Raw genomic sequence first — 21988 nt, 5'->3', positions numbered from 1 at the left:
AGTTAGCGTTTCATGAAAGGTCAGCTCTCAACTACTGAGAGGTCAAAACGTTAAGTGTTTCTCTCCACAGATGGTGCCTGACCTGCTCAGTTTTTTTAGATTTTTGTGTTCTTATTTCCAGCATTTTTCTTTTATTTATTTTAGAGACTAAAATTGATTTAAACATCACTTGTATAGTTTTCACTTGTGCAAATTAGCAATGATACCACATATGATTATCAATTGTGCTGAGTGGGGTGATTGGTCTTTGTGCCCTGGGGTTAAGCCAGGGAATTTCACCATGATTTCAGTTCCTGATCTGAAGCGCATTGATGCACAATAGAGCAGGATTACGATCAACTGTGATGTAAAAAGCAATACCTTCAGCCCAGTTGCATTCAATTCGAAGACTAAAAAATAAATTCCGAGCAAAACCCATGGAATCACATCTCATTAAAAGGTAACAAATTGGCTAGGAACTGTACATTTATAACTACTGCTCTAAAAAATAAATTACAAATTAATTAAATCTGTTTATGTATACATCTGGTTTGCAATGCAGAGTGATGCCAACAACGTGGGTTCAATTCCTGCACTGACTGATGTTACCGTAAAGGATTCTCCTTCACAACCTTTCCTTCACTTGAGGCATGATGACCCTTGGGTTAAATCACCACTAGCCATCTCTCTCTAAAGAGAGAGCAGCCCGTTGGTCTAGTAAAACTATGGTGACGTTACCCTTTATACGTGTCTCTGAAAATCTTGAATGCTGTTGAAACTGTATGTGTTGCTGGCAAACAGGATGAATTTTGTTCTGTTGCTTTTCAATGTGTGGTTTCCAAATCAATGCTGGACTGTTTAACAGATCAGCAAAACGTGACTAATAAGAGACTACAGAATAACTGATTACCTATTAAGACAAATTGAAGGTTTAGATATGGCAATGTCAATGCAGTGCCAAACAAAATCATAGAATAGCAGAGAACGGAAGAAAGCCATTTCGTCCATAAAATCTATGTCAACTCTCTTGCAGAGAAATCCAGTTAATCACCCCCATTTGTTCCCTGTCAAGTATTTATCCAAATTCATTTTTTAAGACTAATCTTGAATTTGTATCAACTCCACCCTATCATCAGATAATGCATCAGACAATCCTAACCATTCATTATGTAAAATGGATCATTGGTATGTAACCTCAGTTTCCGTGCTCACTGGTCGTTGATCCTTCAGGTAATTGGGAAACAATTTCCGTTTATTTTGTCTGTTTTATTTGTCTTTTCTACAATTCACGTTTTCAAGTGCTGGGCCATAGCTTCGATTGGGTTGGTCCACACTTAAAAGTAAATTGTTTGACATTGCCTTACACAAGAAGGCTGACCAGAAAACTCTCTCCTCTCGGTTTCCTGATAACAACAGCTGAATTAGAAGGATTTGCAAGCTGACAATCAATCTGCTTGGGCACATTATATATGCATCGTCCATGGTCGAGAAGTCTTGGTGTAGGACTTAAACACAAAGTTTCTGGTGCAGAGATAAGAACACAACGTACCGCACCACAAAATCTCCTGCTTATTTAATTTTTCATAATTTAATCAGAATTAAATCTCCTTTTAGTCTTCTCTACTCCAAAGAGAATAATGCCAACTTCCCCATTATTGTCACAACTCATTCCTTGTTGCATTCTGATAAATGAACTCTGCTTCGTTTTGAAGATGTGAACTAAAATAATAACCTATAATGTCATCAACTAAATATGAATTTTGAAACAAATACTGTTCAAAGCAAAGAATGTTGACTGACAGTAGCTAGTGTTGCATTTGTGGAGAACAAACTGTTTTTGTGGAGTCTCAAGTTAACTGTCAGACAGGTGATGTGACCAGCTCTTGAGCTGTTTAAAAATAACTGCTGGATTTTGAACTCAGTATCAAAAAGACTGGAGCAGGACAGAAGGGAAACAGCCTTACGTTGCTCCCTTTCTCTTTGAACTATCATCAAAGCAGTTTATTACCTGCAAGTCTACAATAAGTCTTTCTAGCTGCAAAGTAAATGTTCTTAATGGAGAATTCCAGATCCATACTATTGGCTCCAAGAAAATCACCCAAAACACAACTGCAGAATAACTACTTCAGTAAGAAACTCTGATACCAGAAGCTGCTGTTCAGAAAGTGGCCTTTCAATTGTATTCAGGTACCTGCACAATCAGTAAATTATTTTCCTTCTCACCTTTACTTGTTACATGGCAAAATTTTAGGATCTGATACTCACCTGTCTTTTTTTTTCTTGCTTGGATGGATTGTGTACGTGCTTTTTTGTAATAGTGAGTAATTCCATGTAATTGTGTGTTTCAAACTCTTTATTAGAAATTTATACAACTTTGCAAATAAAACAAACTCTACATGTTGATTTAAGGGATTGGGCTGGCTTATTTCTTACAGGAAGCTAAATACATTTGCTTATTTATTTAGTAATTAAATTGGCAATATTACCTTCTGTTTTAAATTCAAACTCAGTTTATCGCTCCTGACATGATTCCAACAGTACATACAAAACAGTGATAGTTTATAAAATACAGACAAGAAACTGTGCTGTAAGTGGGAATAAGAAAAACTAGTCCTTACTAACAATTAACAACCAGTTTAGATTTACTGGTCACATGGTTTCCAAATTTCATTTATTTTGAACAGACAAACAAACCCCACAAACATGTGGAATTCACTGTTGCTAGATTACTGTAGAAAAAAGTAAACATTTTGTTGAAACGTTTCATCTTCCACTCATCAGGATCATTTGCAAGATTACCAATTTAAGGGGTAAACCAACATTAAAGACATAAGAGGCAAATTGTTTACACAGAGGGTGGGTGGTTCACGTGTGGAATGAACTTCTTGAAGAAGTGGTGGATGCGGGTTCAATTACAATGTTTAAAAGATATTTAGATAGATAGATGAATAGGAAAGGTTTGGACAAATAGGGGCCAGGAGCAAGCAGGTGGGGGTAGTTTAGTTTGGGATTCCGTTTGGCATGGACTGGTTGTACAAAAGGATCTATTTCCGTGTTCTCTGACTCTATGACTATGACTCTATGAGAGGGAACTGCTGATTGGTTGATAACCATTCGACTTTAATTAATCATTTTTAAAAATGACCAATTATGTTACTTGTGACATGGAAATTTATAATCAACTCTTAAAAGAATATGATTGACAAGCTTACATTGAAATTACCATAGTCAATACATATTAAGACGTTTGGTAAATTAGTTTACAAATGCTTATAAAGTTCATTAAGGTCAAAACATCACCTCAGGCTTATCTGTGAATTTCTTTTTGCTTATACGTGCAACACTGTCTCCAATTTTCTTCAATGATTTCTTCAGGATATCATCAGCCTGATCGACCAGTATCACTGTGTGTCCTGTTCCAGCAGCTACCTAATGGAAGCAGAAACAACATTGTATCAGTCACACCAACCCCACACAGCAATCTTCCAACTCCCGTAAATAAACCAAGAAATTCAGATTCAAACAAGGGAAGCTGAGGCAGGTTGGAAAATTGGTAAAAATAGATGCAACAGAAAAAAAAAGGGTTGGATTTAGGCTACCAACACAGATAGCTTTGATTGGAAAATTTTCCATCTCACTGGTCCTGCCTTGGTAAAAACTACCCTGATATGGGTAATTTTCGCTCAGTGGAATGGTGCAGCAGATGCAAGAAGGAATCAGGCTTGTTGGTACCAGAAGTGCTGGCAAGAAATAAGCGGATACTGAGGAATACTACTAAGAAAGCCTTATCCACCCTTGAGAGTCCTCATATTGTCCATGCCAACTCATCCCCTCATTCTCTCCATGCTCCCAACCAGGTTATATTCACCACAGACTGACCTCAGGAACCATGTGGAGATGAAAAGGAACTTTCCAACAGTCTAATACAGTTCTCACTTCTACACAGTGAGACAGTGGAAGACTGCCCTTTCATAAAATCTGTACAAAACATTTAAATCTCGAGTGGTTAATCTCTTGTAAAACAATTTTTTCAGATCCCACATAAATGATAGCTAATCCTTTAATAACATCTTTAAACTGTCAAACTGTGAGATCAGTACACCTGCTAAAATAAATTCCACTTTTTGAAACTCAGCTAAGCACTCATAATGTTAACAGGCCTTAAGTGGTGCAGTGGTTGTGCTTTTACGACTGGGTCAGAGATCAGTTCAATTCCCTCCTACTCTGGATTTGTTTCGCAACATAGTTTGATTTTAAAAAGCTCCATTGTAATTATATGCGCAGGTGTCAAATGATTTTATTTTTAATCTACACCAAATTAGATTAGATTCGATTCCCTACAGTGTGGAAACAGGCCCTTCGGCCCAACCAGTCCACACTGATCCTCCGAAGAGTAACCCACCCAGACCCATTTCACTCTGACTAATGCACTTAACACTATGGGCAATTTAGCATGGCCAATTCACCTGACCTGCACATCTTTGGACTGTGGGAGGAAACCAGAGCACTCGGAGGAAACACATACAGACACAGGGAGAACGTGCAAACTCCGTGCAGACAGTCACCCAAGGCTGGAATCAAACCTGGGATCCTGATGCTGTGAGGCTGCAGTGCTAACCACTGAGCCATCGTGCCGCCCATGGCCTGTCAATCTAAGCAATCAGCACCAGGTATTTTGTAAAAAAAATTATCACTAAAACCCACAGCCTCTTTTTATAAGTTTGAGTTCTCTCCACAAATACTGCCAGACCTGCTGAGCTTTTCCAGCAGATTCTGTTTTTGGTATCTTTTTGAATTCAGCAGTGTGTTTGAATGGTCCTGCTGAGGTCAGGTTTCCCTCATTTGTAGTTCGCATCCACTTCAATTTCCCCAACTAGCAAAGCTTTGATCTGTTGGAAATGGGGCAGGTCGCACCTGCAAACATTTGCGGAGTTTTCCTGATTCCTAAAAAGATGGCCCATAATCCCAGCGATTATGTTAGTATTAGACACAAACAAGTGTAACACTGGACTTTATAGGAATTGGTCTTTGAACATCTTAAGAGTTGGAAAATACCTTGGCAACAGAAAAAAAAACTTGCATGTAGGGGACAATTTCAAGATATCTGATCGTACTTTGTGGCCAATTAAACATTTTTTAAACTGCTGCAATGTAAGAAACCAGCACTACAACATGGAGGAGTATAATGTTAGGTTCATAATGAAAACATGAATGAGTACAATTAAAATGCTCACTTAGAAAGGCAGATTTTTAAATGATGAGGTCTGAATGGAGAAAAGATCAACATTAAGAGGGGAAAAATGTGGAAGTTAGTTGTGTTCAGAAAGTGACAGTGGTCTTCAAAAAAAACAAATTGCTTTACAGAGTCTACTCTCAAATTATCAATAGAAATCCCAAGTCAATAACAATGCATTTGATTAATTCATCCAAACTGAAATGGTTTTACAGTATTCAGTGTTGTTTTTCCAGTTGTATTATTTGGGTGGGGTTTCTCTGCTTTGAATCTGGGCAACAACAGAATTAATTAATTTGGAAAAAAAAGAGAGCTGTCTGTATTGTATTAAACTATATGTAGCCTCCTGGACCATACATTGCATGATCAAAAATTTGGGTTTAATGCTCAAAATATTGAAGGAAAGAAGGACTTAGAATTTCTTCCCCCTACAAAATAGCATTTAATTATGAATTTCTCAAATAATTCTGGTGAACATGATGAAAGAAAAAGAGCTCTCAAACAAATGCAGACCAGCTATAACATGGAGCTGTCAAATGAACATGGTTTTCTCTGTGCCATTCAAAAGTCTATATTGAGGACTAGACCAACTTGTTGAACCGAATAACAAGAACTGGTTTAAACCTGTTGCAGGCTGTCAATGGATTAGGTAATAAATTGAGAAGAATTATTTTTATTATTAACACTTCCTCCATAAGGTTTATTTTAGTCATTACCAAATAAACGAAATGCAATCTTTATTAATTGCACTGTTTAAAACACCAAGTATTTTTCTGAAAAAAAAGTAACACTTTTTTATGAAGTCATGCATTTACTCACATTCTACAGAGAACTCAGTATCATTCTAAAACAAGCCACACTTTAGACTATCGGGAAGGAAAATACCTCAATTTTATTTTAATTTTGTCCTAATGAGGTTTGTTTGGTGTGGATGTCTGAATAGAATGCTCAATATGGACAACACTATAGACAAATACTTGGTGGCAGCCTCCTGATTGTTTGAGTATTCCCAAGCTATAAGTGATTTTGTCCTTGTCTGTGAGTCCTCTCAAGTCTGAAGAATGCAGGACCAGTATCTCCTGTTGTCATAGTTAGAAAAACATAGTAAACTGTTAACAAAACAAAATTTATGCTTTCATCCTGGCTGCTGATTTTAGTCATTACTTGGAAAGCTGCAAATTTGTAAAAACATTATTTTGTATCAAAACTGAATAGAAAACAATTTTTAGAAATTCAGAAAAGTACAAAATTATTTTACAGAGATTAACAAGTACGTCTGATGTCACTTTAAATACTATATTTCTGGTTACCCCATTATATGCACTGGAAAGGGTGTAAATCAAAGCAAATACATTCGTGTGAGGTGTAAACAGGATATTTATGATGAAAGATGAGAGAAGTTTATAGTCTTGAATCAAGCACAAGGTGAATCCAGAAGAAACCTTTAAAGCCACTCTGATCAAGAGGAAATCTCAACTTCTACAAGATAAAATTGAAGTAAAAACAGAAAATGTTGTAGAAACTCAATAGTCTGACAGCTTCTGTGGGAAAATAGAATTATTGTTTTGCGCCCACTATAGTTCTTCTTCAGTTTCACTGCCAAATCTACTTAGTTTCTCCAACAAAAGTCAGTGATGAGCAAAGGCCATCAACTACCTCACCATTCCTGATCTTCTGTCATTTCAACTCACTTAGCCAAGCATCCAATTGCATTTCGAACATCTTAAAGCTCTCTCAGCAGCTGAGATATAATCCCAAACATTTGTTTTCCTTTCAGCAAAGATTTTGTTTTAAAGTTTTCTATTTATCCTTAATAAAATCAAAATACTGTGGACCCTGGAGAAACTCAGTAGATCTGGCAGTGAAACTGAAGAAGAGTTATACTGGGCTTAAACATTAGTTCTGTTTCTCCACAGAAGCTGTCAGACCTACTAACTTTCGTAAGGGTAAACAGAAATCTGACTTAAAACAAAATCTTTGCTGAAAGGTAAACAAATGTTTGGAATTATATATCAGCTGATGAGAGGTCTTTAAGATGTTCGAAATGCAATTGGATGCTTGGCTAAGTGAGTTGAAATGACAGAGGAACAGGAATGGTGAGGTAATTGATGGCCTTTGCTCATCTCTGACTTTTGTGATATAGTATTCTAGTTTCTGCCATTCCTTGGAATCAGAACACCTTGAATTGAAATTCCATTCCAAGAATTGCACACATGACAGGTTGAACATTTGGAAGTGCTGTGTTTTACTGAGATTTCAGCTTTTAGTTGAGTTGAGACATTAAACAGAACAACTGTATGTTAATTCCATAGATACAAAGACACTGACACCATCCTGAAGTTTCCAGTTGTACAGCGAATTATTCTTCCCTGAACTACCAGAAAGAAAACTACAGCAGGATAAAGTTCTGTACAAGTACAAAGTTTGCTTTTCTGTCCCTATTAACATCCAGCTATCGCTACAATGTTGTGAAATAAAAGTCAGACATTCAAAATGTAAACAACTTATGAAAAGATTAAAGTTCAAACTAGTCAGCTTTTACTTAAAACTGGAATTCTGGATTCACTGTGGCAGCAAAATTTAGTGCACAAAGGCAAATAAAATTCAATTAATATTTTATTCAAGCTAAAAGTAAACACTGCAGATTGCAAGCTGGCTTGTCTCCCACAGAGTATACAATTTTTATTTCTGATTAATTGAGCTAAACCCCTGATAAATGGAGATCATTACGTTTTTACAATCAAACTTATTTAAAAATCATCAAATCCAACAGTGAGCAGTAAAGCCAATAATCTTTTAAACAAATTAGAGTAAAGTATACAGGAGACATTGAAATCTCACAGCAGTTCTTAAAACTTTGGTGCTGTCTACCCACACGAATTCCATATATGAATTAGATAGATAGTTATGAGCAGAACCATAGGATTCCACTTTTCCTGTGCCTAATAGAATTTGAGTTACCTTTTCTCGAACTTAGCTTTATGGTTTTTTTTTTAAATTGAATTAGGGCACTGAGGATTGAAATTTATGTACAATAGCTGCGCTGAAAACTATTCTACCATAAGACAGGTGAAGTTCAGTGAATGCATCAGTTTTTTGCTCATTTGTATTCATCTAATATTTCTACTAAATCAATATTGAGAAAAAGATAAAAGCAGAAAATGATTAAAATACTTAGCTCTGGCAGCATCTTGGAGAGAAAAATTGAGGAAGTTTTTTGATGGAAAGTTACAGATGTGAAATGTTCATTCTGTTTCTCTCTCTATAGATATCCAATACTAATGTTGAGTATTTTGAAATTTATCTGCTTCTTTTTCAGAATTTCAGCAGTTCTTTTCCTGCTTATTAATCACTGAAAAGCAATGGTGAATCAATTAGTTCATTGCTCTTGTTGGATTTTTGCTACATAAACAGAATGCCACATTTCAGTGTAGACTGTTTGGCAATTTCTGAGAGCATTTAAGAATCATTCTCTGAAAGAGACATTAGTAAACCAGATGGGTTTTTATGACAACGGTTCATGATCAGTTTTATGAGACTTGTTTTCAGTCTTTTTTTCATTAATTTGAATTTAATAACTATTTTCACAGTCACCATTACTGAGGTAAACTTTCATTCCAGGTGTTTTTGATTCATTTGTTTAAAGTTGTTAACTGGATTCATTGACATTGATATTCATTGACTTTGATGGGCTGAATAACCCACATCCTCCTATATCTTGTTTTCTTATTAAGTTTTTAGATGAGAACATGAATCTCATAGCATATGGGGCTCTTGCGGTGCAGCAGTGTCCCAACCTCTGAGCCAGCAGATTAGGCTTAAAATCCCATCTGCTCCAGCAGTGTGCAATGAGATTGCTGAACATGCTGATGAGAAAATATTCACAAGACTACAGGATTGGACTAGATGGTTGATAACTGATGAGAACATGATGAGCCAAAGGACTTTTTTGCTTGCTGTTTGAAAACACTGACTTGAAATAACTGCTGACGCTGGTTTCACAATGGAGTCATAGAGGTCTACAGAAAAAAGGCCCATCAAATCTGTGCTGGTCAAAAATAAGGATTTAACTATTCTAATCTGATTTTCCAGCACTTGGAATGACAAGTGAACATATAAATGTTTCTGCCTCTTACCACCTTTATGGGCAGTGAGTTCTAGATTACTACCACCCTCTAGGGTTGCATGGTGGCTCAGTGGCTAGCACTGTTGATTCCACCCATGGGCGATTGTCTGTGGGGAGTTTGTACATTCTCCCTGTAGTCCAAATAGGTTTCCTCCAGGTGCTCCGGTTTCCTCCCAAATTCCAAAGATAAGAAGGTTATGTGGATTGGTCATGCTAAATTGTGCAAATTGTCCAGGGATGTGCAAGCTAGGTGGATTAGCCATGGGAAAATGTGGGGTTAAGGAAATAGAGATTGGGTCTGGGTGTGATGCTCTTTGGAGGATCAGTGTGGACTTGATGGGCCAAATGGCCTGCTTCCACACTGTAGGGATTCTATGTTCTGGGTGAAAAAGTTTTCCTCAGATTATCTCTAAATCCCTACCTTAAATATATACTTCCAGTCATTGGAAAATTTCCTTCTTGTCCAATTTTATACATCTCAATCATGTCTTTGGAGGGAATATGGTCTAGGAGCAGGCAGGTGGGACTAGTTTAGTTTGGGATTATGTTTGGACCGAAGGGTCTGTTTTCATGCTGTATGATTCTATGTCCCCTCTCAATCTCCTCTGGTCTATAGGAAACAACTCCAGGCTGACCAATTTCCCTTCATAACTGAAATTCTCCAGCCCAGGCCCCGTCCTGGTGAATCTCCTTTGCACCTTCTCCATTTCCATCACATCCTCACTACAATGTTGATTCCAGAACTGTGCGCAGCACTTAAGCTGTGGTTTAATGAACATTTTTATATAGTTCCAGCATAACCCCCCTGCTCTTACACTCTATGCCTCCTGCAATAAAGGCAAATATTTCATATGCCTTCTTAATCATTTTATCCACCTGTTCCCCCTACATTAAGGCATTGGTACATTTGCATGCCAAGTGTTTTGCAGGGTGCTGTTATTCATCAATTATTCCCTGCTCAAGTACATCATTGGTCTATATCAAAATCATAGAATCCCTACAATGTGGAAACAGGCCATTTGGCCCAACAAGTCCACACTAACCCTCTAAAGATCATCCCACCCAGACCTATCTCCCTACTGTGGGATATAGGTAAAGCAGTGTTGCTTCTGCAGCCATAATTGCTTCTGCAAGGTGATGAACTAATTTATACAATTGTATAATTATTTCAGCAAAAAGCTGAGTTAGCTAAAACTTGCATACAAAGATGAAACTATATGAAGGGAATACATAATTGCTTCTGCAAGGTAATGAACTAACTTACCAAATTGTATAGTTGTAACTTAAGCTCTTTGCTGAAATAAAGAGCTGAGTTAGCTAAAACTTGCATGCAAAAGTTAAGATTAGGATGAGCAACAATGGAATATGTTATGGACAAGTAGATAAAGAGGAAAGAGAACACTGAAGCCATGCCAGCTCAGCAGATTGCCCTCACGTAGGCACAAGAACGAGCCAAGTTAGTTGCAAATAAGGGATAAAACAAACAAGAGTGAGGGGCTCCAGGCTTAGAGTCATGGGAGGAGTAAACAAAGGCAGATTGCAGCCAGGCAGGGGCGGAATACAATAAGGAACAGTGATAGGTTTGACATGTAATATGCTAGGCCAATGAAGTAAACGGGGAAGTATCGAGAGAGACTCAATTAAACTGTATAAATTGTAAAGTAACATTTGGACCAGTGTACCTACTTGTTAGCCACCCATCTTGCAAGAACATTCCTGTGAGAAACAAAGCTCACTCACTTCAATAATTGCAGTCCGAGACAAAAATCCGAATCAGTAGTGTCCTTTATTTTTACACTTGCAAGTGGGTGCAATGTCTAATGCCAGACAAGGCAGAGGACAAATACACATCAAATTCAACAAACTCTCGAAATTTATACAATTCGAGTCCCTACATATTTTTCTTATTTCATTGTTTGCCCCCCCACCCCGCTTACATCACTCATTTCCCTAAGACTGATCCCACAACTTCTGTTTATCTGGCCTTGTCTGTGACAAATGCTTATCTCTGGCCCCATAAGGTCGTTTGACGTCATTCCACTGCAGGTCATCGTTAGGCATATTCTTTCTTTATCAGTATCTATTCCTTCCATCTAGGCCTCTCCGGAGGCCACTCTGACCTTTATGACCTCTTTAATTAGGGTTTGTTCCTATGTCTCAGTACAAGTGGGAAACCTACTGTTTATACAGGCCTCTCTTCACAGCATTTTATCTAGTGCCTGTATTTCTACCATTGTTTTGCAATCACGTCTCATGCTGACATACCATTTTTAGCTGAGACGAAAACAATTATGTATTTCCTCCACATAGTCCCCATTCTTGTTGACCCAGCTCTTGGCTGAAACAATTACACACTGATGGGAGTTCATTTACTCTGTATCAAAACTTATAATTGCAGAAATAACATTAATTTACCTATATCCCGCAATCCAATAAAATTCGCTGCTTCAGAATTTGACTCGGACTGAAATTTATTGATACGTGAGCTTTGTTTCTCACACTACCCTTTCCCTGTAATCCTGCATGGCTAACAAACTTAACCTACATTAGGCTACCTACCTAACCTGAGATCCCTGGACACTATGGGCAATTTCTCATTGCCAATCCATCCTAACATGCACATCTTTGGACTATGGGAGGAAACCGGAGCAGCCAACGGAAACACACATAGGCACAGGGAAAATGTCCAAACTCCACATTGACAGGGGCCCGAGGGCGGAATTGAACTTGGGTCCCTGACTCAGAAATGCTAACCATTGATCCACCAAGCTGATTCACGACTGGGACGTCAAGTGGGCATCATCGGCATTTATTTGCCCACGTTGAAAAATGTGGTGCTGGAAAACACAGCAGGCCAGGCAGCATCCGAGGAGCAGGAGAATCGACGTTTCGGGCTTAAGCGGCCCTCGATGCTGCCTGGCCTGCTGTGTTTTTCCAGCAACACATTTGTCAACTCTGGTACTCCAGCATCTGCAGTCCTCACTTTCTCCTAATTTATTTGCCCACCCCTACCAAGATGCCCTTGGGAAGGTGGTGGTATGCCACCTTCTCGTACCACCTTGTCCCAATCCCAATCCCACAATCCCCATCCTTAGCTGCCCTGGGGGCCAGTTGTTGTTGTAGGGGTCAGGCTGCTCCATTGGAAGGTCACGCCCAGATGCCGTTGAGATTCAAATTTCAAACCCCGCCCCCTTCCCTGCACGTGCCGGCCAGCAGGCCACATGAGGGGAGGCTCGCGCAGGCGCAGCCCTGTCCGACGAGGCGGGGCTGCGCTTTTAGTCCGGGATGATGACCTCTCACCGAGATTCGGAGCCCAGGATGGCGGCGGGGGAAGGGGGAGTCTTGCGAACCTCCTCCCCGACCCATCTGTGCCGCTGGAGAAACGCAGCTGGTTCTATTAGCCCATTTACGCAGACAGAGAGAAAGAGAGAGTTAACGTTTGCGAGTGCACGGACCTGTGCGATGCCAGCGCCCATCAGGCCGCCGCCGATCACCGTGATGTGTTTGATGGCCGCGCTCTGGGCGGAGGACATGGAGCGGAGAAACTGGCGGCTGACGAACGCCATGATGACCCGCTGACTGCAGTTGCGGCTGTCAATGTGGAGGTCAGGCTGAATTCTCTGTCATTGACCCAGGAGGCGGAGGCGCAGTGTCTTGTCAGTCATTGTCCTCGGAGGCGGAGTTCCTTTCCCTGTCAATCATAGCTCCGGGGGCGGGATTCCCTTCCCTGTCAATCATAGCTCCGGGGACGGGGTTCCCTTCCCTGTCAATCATAGCTCTGGGGGTGGGGTTCCCTTCCCTGTCAATCATGGACCGCGGGCGGGGTTCCCTTCCCTGTCAATCATGGACCTTCCCTTCCCTGTCAATCATGGACCGCGGGCGGGGTTCCCTTCCCTGTCAATCATGGACCGTGGGTGGGGTTCCTTTCCCTGTCAATCATGGACCAGGAGTGGGTTTCCTTGTCTGGTGAAACGTGCCCCACGGTCAATGATTGACAGACAATAGACAGTAGGTGCAGGAGTAGGCCATTCTGCCCTTCGAGCCTGCACCACCATTCATTATGATCATGGCTGATCATCCTCACTCAGTATCGTGTTCCTGCCTTATCTCCATAACCCTTGATTCCACTATCCTTGAGAGCTCTATCCAACTCTTTCTTCCATGAATCCAGAGACTGGGCCTCCACTGCCCTCTGGGGCAGAGCATTCCACACAGGTACCCTTCTCTGGGTGAAGAAGTTTCTCCTCATCTCTGTCCTAAATGGTCTACCCCGTATTTTTAAGCTGTGTCCTCTGATTCAGCACTCACCCATCAGCGGAAACATGTTTCCAGCCTCCAGAGTGTCCAATCCTTTAATAATCTTATATGTCTCAATCAGATCCCCTCTCAGTGAATCTATACCACACTGGCTCAGAGGCGAGAATGTAACCACTGAACCACAACTTACACTGCCCTGTGTGCTACATTGGTACATGGGATCCCAATATAAAATTGTGTTCTGTTTGAAATCAGATCTATACAGTGGATATGTAAAGTTGTTTGAGCCCAGAGTAGGTATCCTGCTTTCCTTTTCTTGCCATCAAAGTGGATAACCATACATTTATCCACATTAAACTGCATCTGCCATGCATCTGACCACTCACCTAACCTGTCCAGGTCACCCTGTAATCTCCTAACATCCTCCTCACATTTCACCCTGCCACCCAGCTTAGTATCATCAGCAAATTTGCTAATGCTATTACTAATACCATCATCTACATCATTAATATATATTGTAAAAAGCTGCGGTCCCAGCACTGATCCCTGTGGTACCCCACTGGTCACTGCCTGCCATTCCGAAATGGAGCCGTTTGTCACTACTCTTCGTTTCCTGTCAGCCAACCAACTTTCAATCCAAGTTAGTACTTTGCCCCCAATATCATGCGCCCTAATTTTGCTCACTAACCTCCTATGTGGGACTTTATCAAAAGCTTTCTGAAAGTACAGGTACACTACATCTACTGGATCTCCCTTGTTCATCTTCAGAGTTACATCCTCAATGGATGAGGAGCCCTGCCTCCGGGGCTATGATTGACAGTGTAAGAAACCCCGCCTGCAGGGAATGATTGACAGGATAAGGAGCCCTGCCTCCGGGGAATGATTGACAGGAGATTAGCCTCACGCCGGGACAATGATTGACAGGCTTAGCACTCTTGGTGAAGAAAACTCTCGCCCTAAGTAATCAACCCCATCTTCTTCGACTGTGACCCCTGGTTGTGGAGGAAAACAGTTTGAAAAGAATCTGAAGACTGAGATGAGAATTTTTTACTCAGAGGGTTATTAGTCTGTGGAATTCACTTCTACAGAGAGCAGTAGGAGGCAGGGGCATTGAGTGCACTCAAAACTGAATGAACGAATTAATGGTTTTATTGTCATGTGTATTTTATGGTGAAAAAACTTTAAAATACAGTGAAAAGCTTTTCCATTGTCACTATGATCTGGTGCTCATTTAAATAGTTTTAAGAATAAGTGAAGAAGTGAAAAAGAAGATTGATGAAGATAGAGCGGCTGACATTATCTATATGGAGAAAGTGAGGACTGCAGATGCTGGAGATCAGAGCTTAAAAATGTGTTGCTGGAAAAGCGCAGCAGGTCAGGCAGCATCAAAGGAGCAGGAGAATCGATGTTTTGGGCATAAGCCCTTCTTCAGGAAGATTCCTGAAGAAGGGCTTATGCCCGAAACGTCGATTCTCCTGCTCCTTTGGTGCTGCCTGACCTATTATCTATATGGACTGCATCAAGGTGTTTGACAAGGTTCTGCATGGTAAACTGGCTAACAAAGTTAGATCACATGGAATACAAGGAGAACTAGCCATTTGGATACAGGAGAAAGTGAGGACTGCAGATGCTGGAGAGCAAAGTTGAAAAATGTAGTGCTGGAAAAGCACAGCAGGTCAGGCAGCATCAGGTGCAGAAAATATTTACAAGTATGTTGCCAGTGTTGGAGGGTTTGAGCTATAGAGAGAAGCTGAATCGGCTCGGGCTGTTTTCCCAAGAGAGTCAGAGGATCGGGTGACCTTACAGAGGTTGATAAAAATCATGATGGGCATGGATAGAGTAAATAGCCAAAATCTTTTTCCCAGGATGGGGGAGTCCAAAACTAGACTGCATAGGTTTCAAGTGAGAGGAAAAAAGTTTTAAAAGGGACCTAAGGGGCAACTTTTTCACACAGATAGTGGAGCGTGTATGGAATGAGCTACTAGAGGAAGTGGTGGCGGCTGGTACGATTACAGCATTTAAAAGGCATCTGATGGGTACATGAGTAGGAAGGGTTTGGAGGGATATGGGCCAAGTTTTGGTAAATGGGACTAGATTAATTTAGGATATCTATCACGGACAAGTTGGACTGAAGGGTATATTTCCTTGCTATATATGCTTGGTCTATGACTCTAATGAACAAGAAAAAAAGAAACATCTAGTGTAAAGAGAGTATATTAGTTGTGAGCTAGCTCATCATCAATGACACCTGTGTCACCCCCCCCGCCTTACTGCCATCTACATAAATGCTGATGTTGCCACTTTTCGGGCACCATCTTTCATCACTGAGCTGATTCTGCTCTGACACCTCCTAGCCGCCATCTGCACTGGACCCACCAATATCAAAGTTGCATCTCTCACCACTGGGCCCACTTTGTCGATGTTGCTGTGATGTCTTTTCATCACCGCCTAGCTGCCACCAGTGCCGGGCTCAACCAATGACAATCCTCAAGTGCCAACCTTTGCTGCTGAGCCTACCTAGCCAACGTCGCCTCCACTCATGTAGCAGCTGCCGATTCCATTGGCAGATCCCATGCTCACTCTGGAAAAGTAAGTAGGGACTCACTCCTCACTGCCATGAGTTCTACATTGGGCCCATTTGTTGCCTCCACAATGTTTGTGCTGGGACCGCTTGCCACCACTACGAAGTCCACGCTGGGTTCGCTCAAGTCCACGCTGGGATTCCTCACCACTGCCAATGCCATTCAAGCTCAGGACAAGAGGTAAATAAAAGAAAAGCGGTCAAAGCGGAGGAGCCCCAGCTCAGGAGCCCTACTCCACTGCCATCTTGATGACTCAATTGATAAACTGATGATCAACAAGGGGTAGGTGGAGTGAGACTGCAATCAGGCGGAAGTGGGTACTGCAGCTACTGGAGCTTAGAGTCAAGATTAGAGTGGTGCTGGAAAAACACAGCAGGTCAGGCAGCATCAGAGGAGCAGGAAAATCAACGTTTCGGGCAAAAGCCCTTCATCAGGAATAGTGATGATAATGCAGGGCTTTCCTGATGATGGGCTTTTGCCTGAAATGTTGATTTTCCTGCTCCTTGGACGCTGCTTAACCTGATGTACTTTTCCAGAACCACTCTAATCTGAGACTGCGATTAGATCAACAATGGTCTTATTGTATGGTGGAGCAAGCTTGAGTGTTCTGTTTCAAACTCCAGTGTCCAACTCATTGACACATTTAAGTGGATTAAAATCTTTGCAAAAATTAGGAGAAAAGTAGACTTTCACATGAAAGTTTTGCTGTAGTTCATTGTAGCCAGTAGGTGGCATTGTATAACAGCAACAGCAATAAAAACACTGTCCTTATTTCAGGTTTACACAGAATAATCTAAACCCCATTGTTTTCAGATAGTATGCAGTTTTTACAGCACAGGTTAGATTTTATGTGCCCATTATCTGGTAGGAACGTAAATCTACAATGCAAGGTTAGTGAAGGTTTGTAGCTCAGGTTGAGGTTGAGGATGTAGGTTTGCTCACTGAGCTGTAGGTTTGCTATCCAGACGTTTCATTACCTGGCTAGGTAACATCATCAGTGGCGACCTCCAAGTGAAGCGAAGTTGTTGTCTCCTGCTTTCTATTTATATATTTGTCCTGAATGAGGTTCCTGGGGTTTGTGGTGAACGGATACTCAAAAAATACAGTCTGCAGATTCCTCGAGAACAAACCATGACAAGCAGACCAAACACAGTCAGAAACCCTAACCACCTTATCTTACATCAAAGAAGTTTCAGAAATGACAGCCAGACTACTAAGACCCCTCGGAATCCTAGTAGCACACACACCCATCAACACTCTCAAACAAAAACTAACAAACTTAAAAGACTCAGTACAACCCATGGACAAAACCAACGTCATCTACAAAATTCCATGCAAGGACTGCCACAAACACTACGTAGGACAAACAGGAAGAAAGTTAGCCACCAGGAAAAACGAACACCAGCTAGCCACAAAAAGACACGACCCTCTCTTCCTTGTAGCCCTACACACGGATGAAAAAAACCACCAATTTGACTGGGACAACACATCTATGCTGGGACAGGCTAAGCAAAGACATGCCAGAGAATTCCTAGAGGCCTGGCACTCCAACCACAATTCCATAAACAAACACATAGATTTAGATACCATCTATCAACCCCTCAGAAAACGAACAGGAAATGACATCACCACAAACCCCAGGAACCCCATCTAGGACAAATCTACAATATTCCTACTGAAAAGCTAACACTTTCAAATTATTAAAAGGAAGAGAGATTTCTGAACTTTGCACTGATGGCAGAAAGGATATTATTTCGCCTTGACCCCATTTAATTTGTTTTGTGTTTTACATCATTCTAACACCAGTTTCAGTGCTGGCAGTGTAACCAGCCTTTCATAGAACGTACTACAGTGAATTTCTGATTGACCAATACTTCCCCCATTGCAAATGGCAAAATATGAAGCTGAATCTCAGTGTTATAAACAGGAAGATGGTAACACCACTCACCACATTGACCCAGGTTGTAACAAGCTTCTCATTTGATGGATATAGATTAAAACTGGGTTAACTGTCAATGGACCTGCTCTTACTCCCAGCTCACTAAATCACACTGTATGTTGGTTTCCACATGGTATCTGTAATGGATGGAAGCCAGAACTAAAACTTAAAAAGACAATGAAAGAGGAATGAATGAGGAAGTAGGAACTTGTTATATGATATTAGGTTTTTAACACACACGTAGCAAACACTCTGAGGGCTGGAACATAACTAAAACTTCAACTACCTGTGTGATGGCAAGATGTGTTGCAACACCTATTGGGGAGCAGTGGTAGTATCCCTACCTCTGGGCGGTCCAGTTTCAAGTCTAACCTGGCCCAGAAGTGTGTCTGAACAGGTCGATTAAAAATAACTGCTAAACACTCTGCCAATGACTGACAGTAATCTAAATAAAGGATTCGTTATTGAAGGATTCTAGGAGAGCACTTCATTCTGTATACCGACTACTTGCATATGAATCTTGCTCCAACTACTTTGCCACATGTTAACTTACGTCACTTCCTATGATGATGTATACTCAACTATGTGTTGTACGAAATATTCCTGAAAATTCATATCACAACGTGACTGTCAACTCTAAGAGTTGCTGTGCCACCACAATGTCAAGGGATGCATTATAACCCAGGTGTATCAGGTTGCCTATTGATGTTTGTGTGCTATGAGGGGTGGAAGCTAGGATTGATGCAGATTTGAAAATTTTAGTATCGTTATGAAGATAGTTGTCTGGAGAGCAAAAATACTAACACTTGGAAATCAATTTACTGGTTCTATGTTTTGAAATATACAAGACAAGTTGAACCACTATGTCTCATGTGCCAGTTTTACTATTTTGCTTTCCTTCTGGGTGATGAACAGAAAATAAGAGAACTTCAGAAAAAGACATTTAAGTGAAGTGACCAAATCCTCCCAGCAATTAAGCAAATTGCCAGGAAGAGTGGTTGGGAGAGTCTATAGCAGCTAAAAATGAAAGAATCTAGAACCAGGGATCACTGTTGAAAAATAGGATATCACTCATTTAAGACAGAGATAGGAAGGAATTCTTTCTCACAGAGGGTTGGAAGTTTTTTGGAACTCTCTTCCTCAAAAGGCAGCAGAAATATTGAATATTTTTAATGATATGGAGGAGCTGGAGTTGGACTGGGTTGGACAAAATTAAAAATCACACTGCACCAGGTTATAGTCCAACCGGTTTGTTAAGGCAGAGGTAAATAGATTCTTGATAGGCAAGGGGGTGAAAGATAACCAGGGCTAGGCTGGAATGCTGAGTAATGAGATCAGCCATGATCTTACTGAACTGCAGAACAACAGCAGAATGAGGCCACTTGGTCTCTTGTACTTATTCATTTGTATATAGATTTTGATGACCACAGCCTGTGAACTCCAAAGTTTTAAGATGATTGGTAGAAAGACTTGAGGGGCCTTGAGAAAGTTTTTTTTCACCCAGAGGGTAGTGGGGTGGCTGGAATTCTCTGCCCAGTACGGTGTTGAAGTGGAAACTCATTTAAAAGGAATCTGTTTCTGCACCTGAAGCACTGTAACCTACAGGGCTATAGACCACCTGCTGTTAAGTGGGATTACAGTGGGTGGCTAGTTTGTTGAGCTGGTGCAGACACGATGGGCTGAATAGTTTATTTCCAATAGCCTCCAGTTGTAGCTTTTCTATAGTTCTATTTGTTCCAATGATCTTTGAAGGAATTCGATCGAGCATGAGTATGATAAATATATTATTACTCACAGATACAGGGAATTATTTTGAGGCGTCCGTGAGTATGGTGCCTCAGGGGTGTTTAATATATTGATGTAAGTAGTTCAAAGTTTGGCTGTGCTAGTTAATTTATAAAGTGCAACAATTAAATACAACTAATAGCACTTATTTACTGAGCACATTACATGATCTTTACATCCCTTCCTCTCCAATTCAACTACTGGGGAAGTCTGCATACCACCTTCAGATTCTTCACTCCATCCTTGATTGGATTAGCAGGTCACATGACTCCTCCCAACCCCTCACCTCCTTAAAGGAGACAAGTACTGCAGTTGACTTCCTGAAAGCATTGATAAGAGGGTCTAAGGTCTGTGGTCCATTAAGCCTATTCTCTTATTCAGTAAAATCATAGCTGAATGCTAATGTTAATACCACTCTACCACCCTATCCACAAAAGATCTCGCGCAAAGGAACAAATTGGAATTCTGGCCATCACTCGTCAAATCATGTCCCAGTGTTAAAGGATGACAACACCAGTGTAGGAGGAATCTTGAATGGTAATATGGGAATCTCAAATGGTAATATGGGAAGCTGCAATTTTTTTTACAGTGACAAAAATGTACTGTCATTCCTCAATATTATAATCACAATGTGATTTAGGACTCTTGAATTGAGTGATAGTGTTCCTACCTCTGGACTGGAAGGTACGGATCAAGTCCCACCTACCCCAGATGTGCATCATTACACATCCAAAACTAAAAGTACTATAAGTATAACTTTTGTTTCTTATATTGTGAAGCATGGTCCCTTTAGGTTTGGACTTATTGCCCTATTCTTAGCTACAGCAACTTGAATTTGTATTGCACCTTTTAATGTTATAAAATATCCCAAGGCACTTCATAGGAGCGGTATCAAATCAAATTTGACACCAAGCCAAATGAGTAGATTTTCAGGCGACGAGCAAAAGATTGATCAAAGAGGTGTGTTAAAGATTTATTTTCAAACAGGAAAGGTTGAGAGATTTAGAGAATGCTGGCAAATCTTGGGGTGTCTGTGAGCTGAGCATAGCCACCAATGGAGGCCCGAGATGCTCAACAGCCAGGATTGGAAGAGTACAGGTTGTTCACAGGTCTCTCAGTTACTCGCCCGAAATCCTTATTTTCTACTTAGAAAGGCCTGAATTAATTAAAAAATCTTGAGCATTCCCAAAGTAATGAAATATTTGATACCATTATATTGCACAATATTATTATTAGCTCATACTAATGAGTGTAACATTATCATGATATTTTCTGAAGAGATGTCAACCTAGAACTATATTGACATTTGCTAGAGTATCAGTGGTTGGTTTAGGTGACTGTGAGAATTATCTATAAAGACACAGGGAGCATGAGCTATGCATATTGGCACCCCTACTAAGTGTGTTTGTGAGTTATCACATCAAAATGTTCACGATTCACAATTGGGTACAAAATGTCCATGTACAATTACTGTCTTTCTAATAAATAGCACGTTCAGTTAGTTGACACACCAGAATAGAGATCATCTATTTGCAAAATATAACATATCATGCCATTTATGGGGCCAGGTCTGAATTTTATTGGCTAATACTTGACTTTCTAGACAAATTAAAAGAAGAAGGTTAAGAAGGAGACAGATGCTTGTGATGATTGACAGTAGCAGAAACAATTTAATGGCAATCTGATTTATTTTGGGCCCGATTGTATCCATTTTGAAACCTATAAGTCATGAATGAATGGGCATGGTTATTAAACAGATGTGTGTTCTATTGGCAATTTCTTATGCATTGTCTTCCATTTTAAGTTACCATCTTAAACCAAAGGGGAACTGTTATAATTTGCAAGCAACCCAGACTTTATGCAGAGTCTGCTGTATCTTGTTAATGTAATGCTAGCAGAATAATTAACTGTCAAAGAAATGGGATTTAATGAGGATGTAACTGAGCCTCGGAGATGTGTTGTGATGTAATGGTGCCCTCTGTAGTTATGTGATAGGATCTGCTGGATGGTTGGAACTAATGTAGATCAGAACGTGGAGCTCAGCTGATCAGCTTCATGTACATATTACTAATAAACATTGTTTAAAA

General features: G+C 40.4%; 1 protein-coding gene across 1 annotated transcript; it reads right to left on the bottom strand.

Annotated features, from left to right (window-relative positions):
* Positions 1–3252: 3252 nt before the first annotated feature.
* Positions 3253–13058, bottom strand: LOC122539469 (hydroxyacyl-coenzyme A dehydrogenase, mitochondrial-like). Its single transcript, XM_043674332.1, has 2 exons — positions 12794–13058; positions 3253–3408 (listed from the first exon to the last, which is right to left on the bottom strand). Exons 1-2 carry the CDS (start codon positions 12902–12904, stop codon positions 3268–3270), a joined length of 252 nt encoding a protein of 83 aa, XP_043530267.1. The 5' UTR covers positions 12905–13058; the 3' UTR covers positions 3253–3267.
* Positions 13059–21988: the final 8930 nt, after the last annotated feature.

The sequence above is a fragment of the Chiloscyllium plagiosum genome, chromosome 32 (assembly GCF_004010195.1).
Source record: "Chiloscyllium plagiosum isolate BGI_BamShark_2017 chromosome 32, ASM401019v2, whole genome shotgun sequence".
NCBI classification, from domain to species: Eukaryota; Metazoa; Chordata; class Chondrichthyes; order Orectolobiformes; family Hemiscylliidae; genus Chiloscyllium; species Chiloscyllium plagiosum.
The sequence above is the reverse complement of the archived record's forward strand: the minus strand, read 5'-3'. Positions and strand labels throughout refer to the sequence as shown.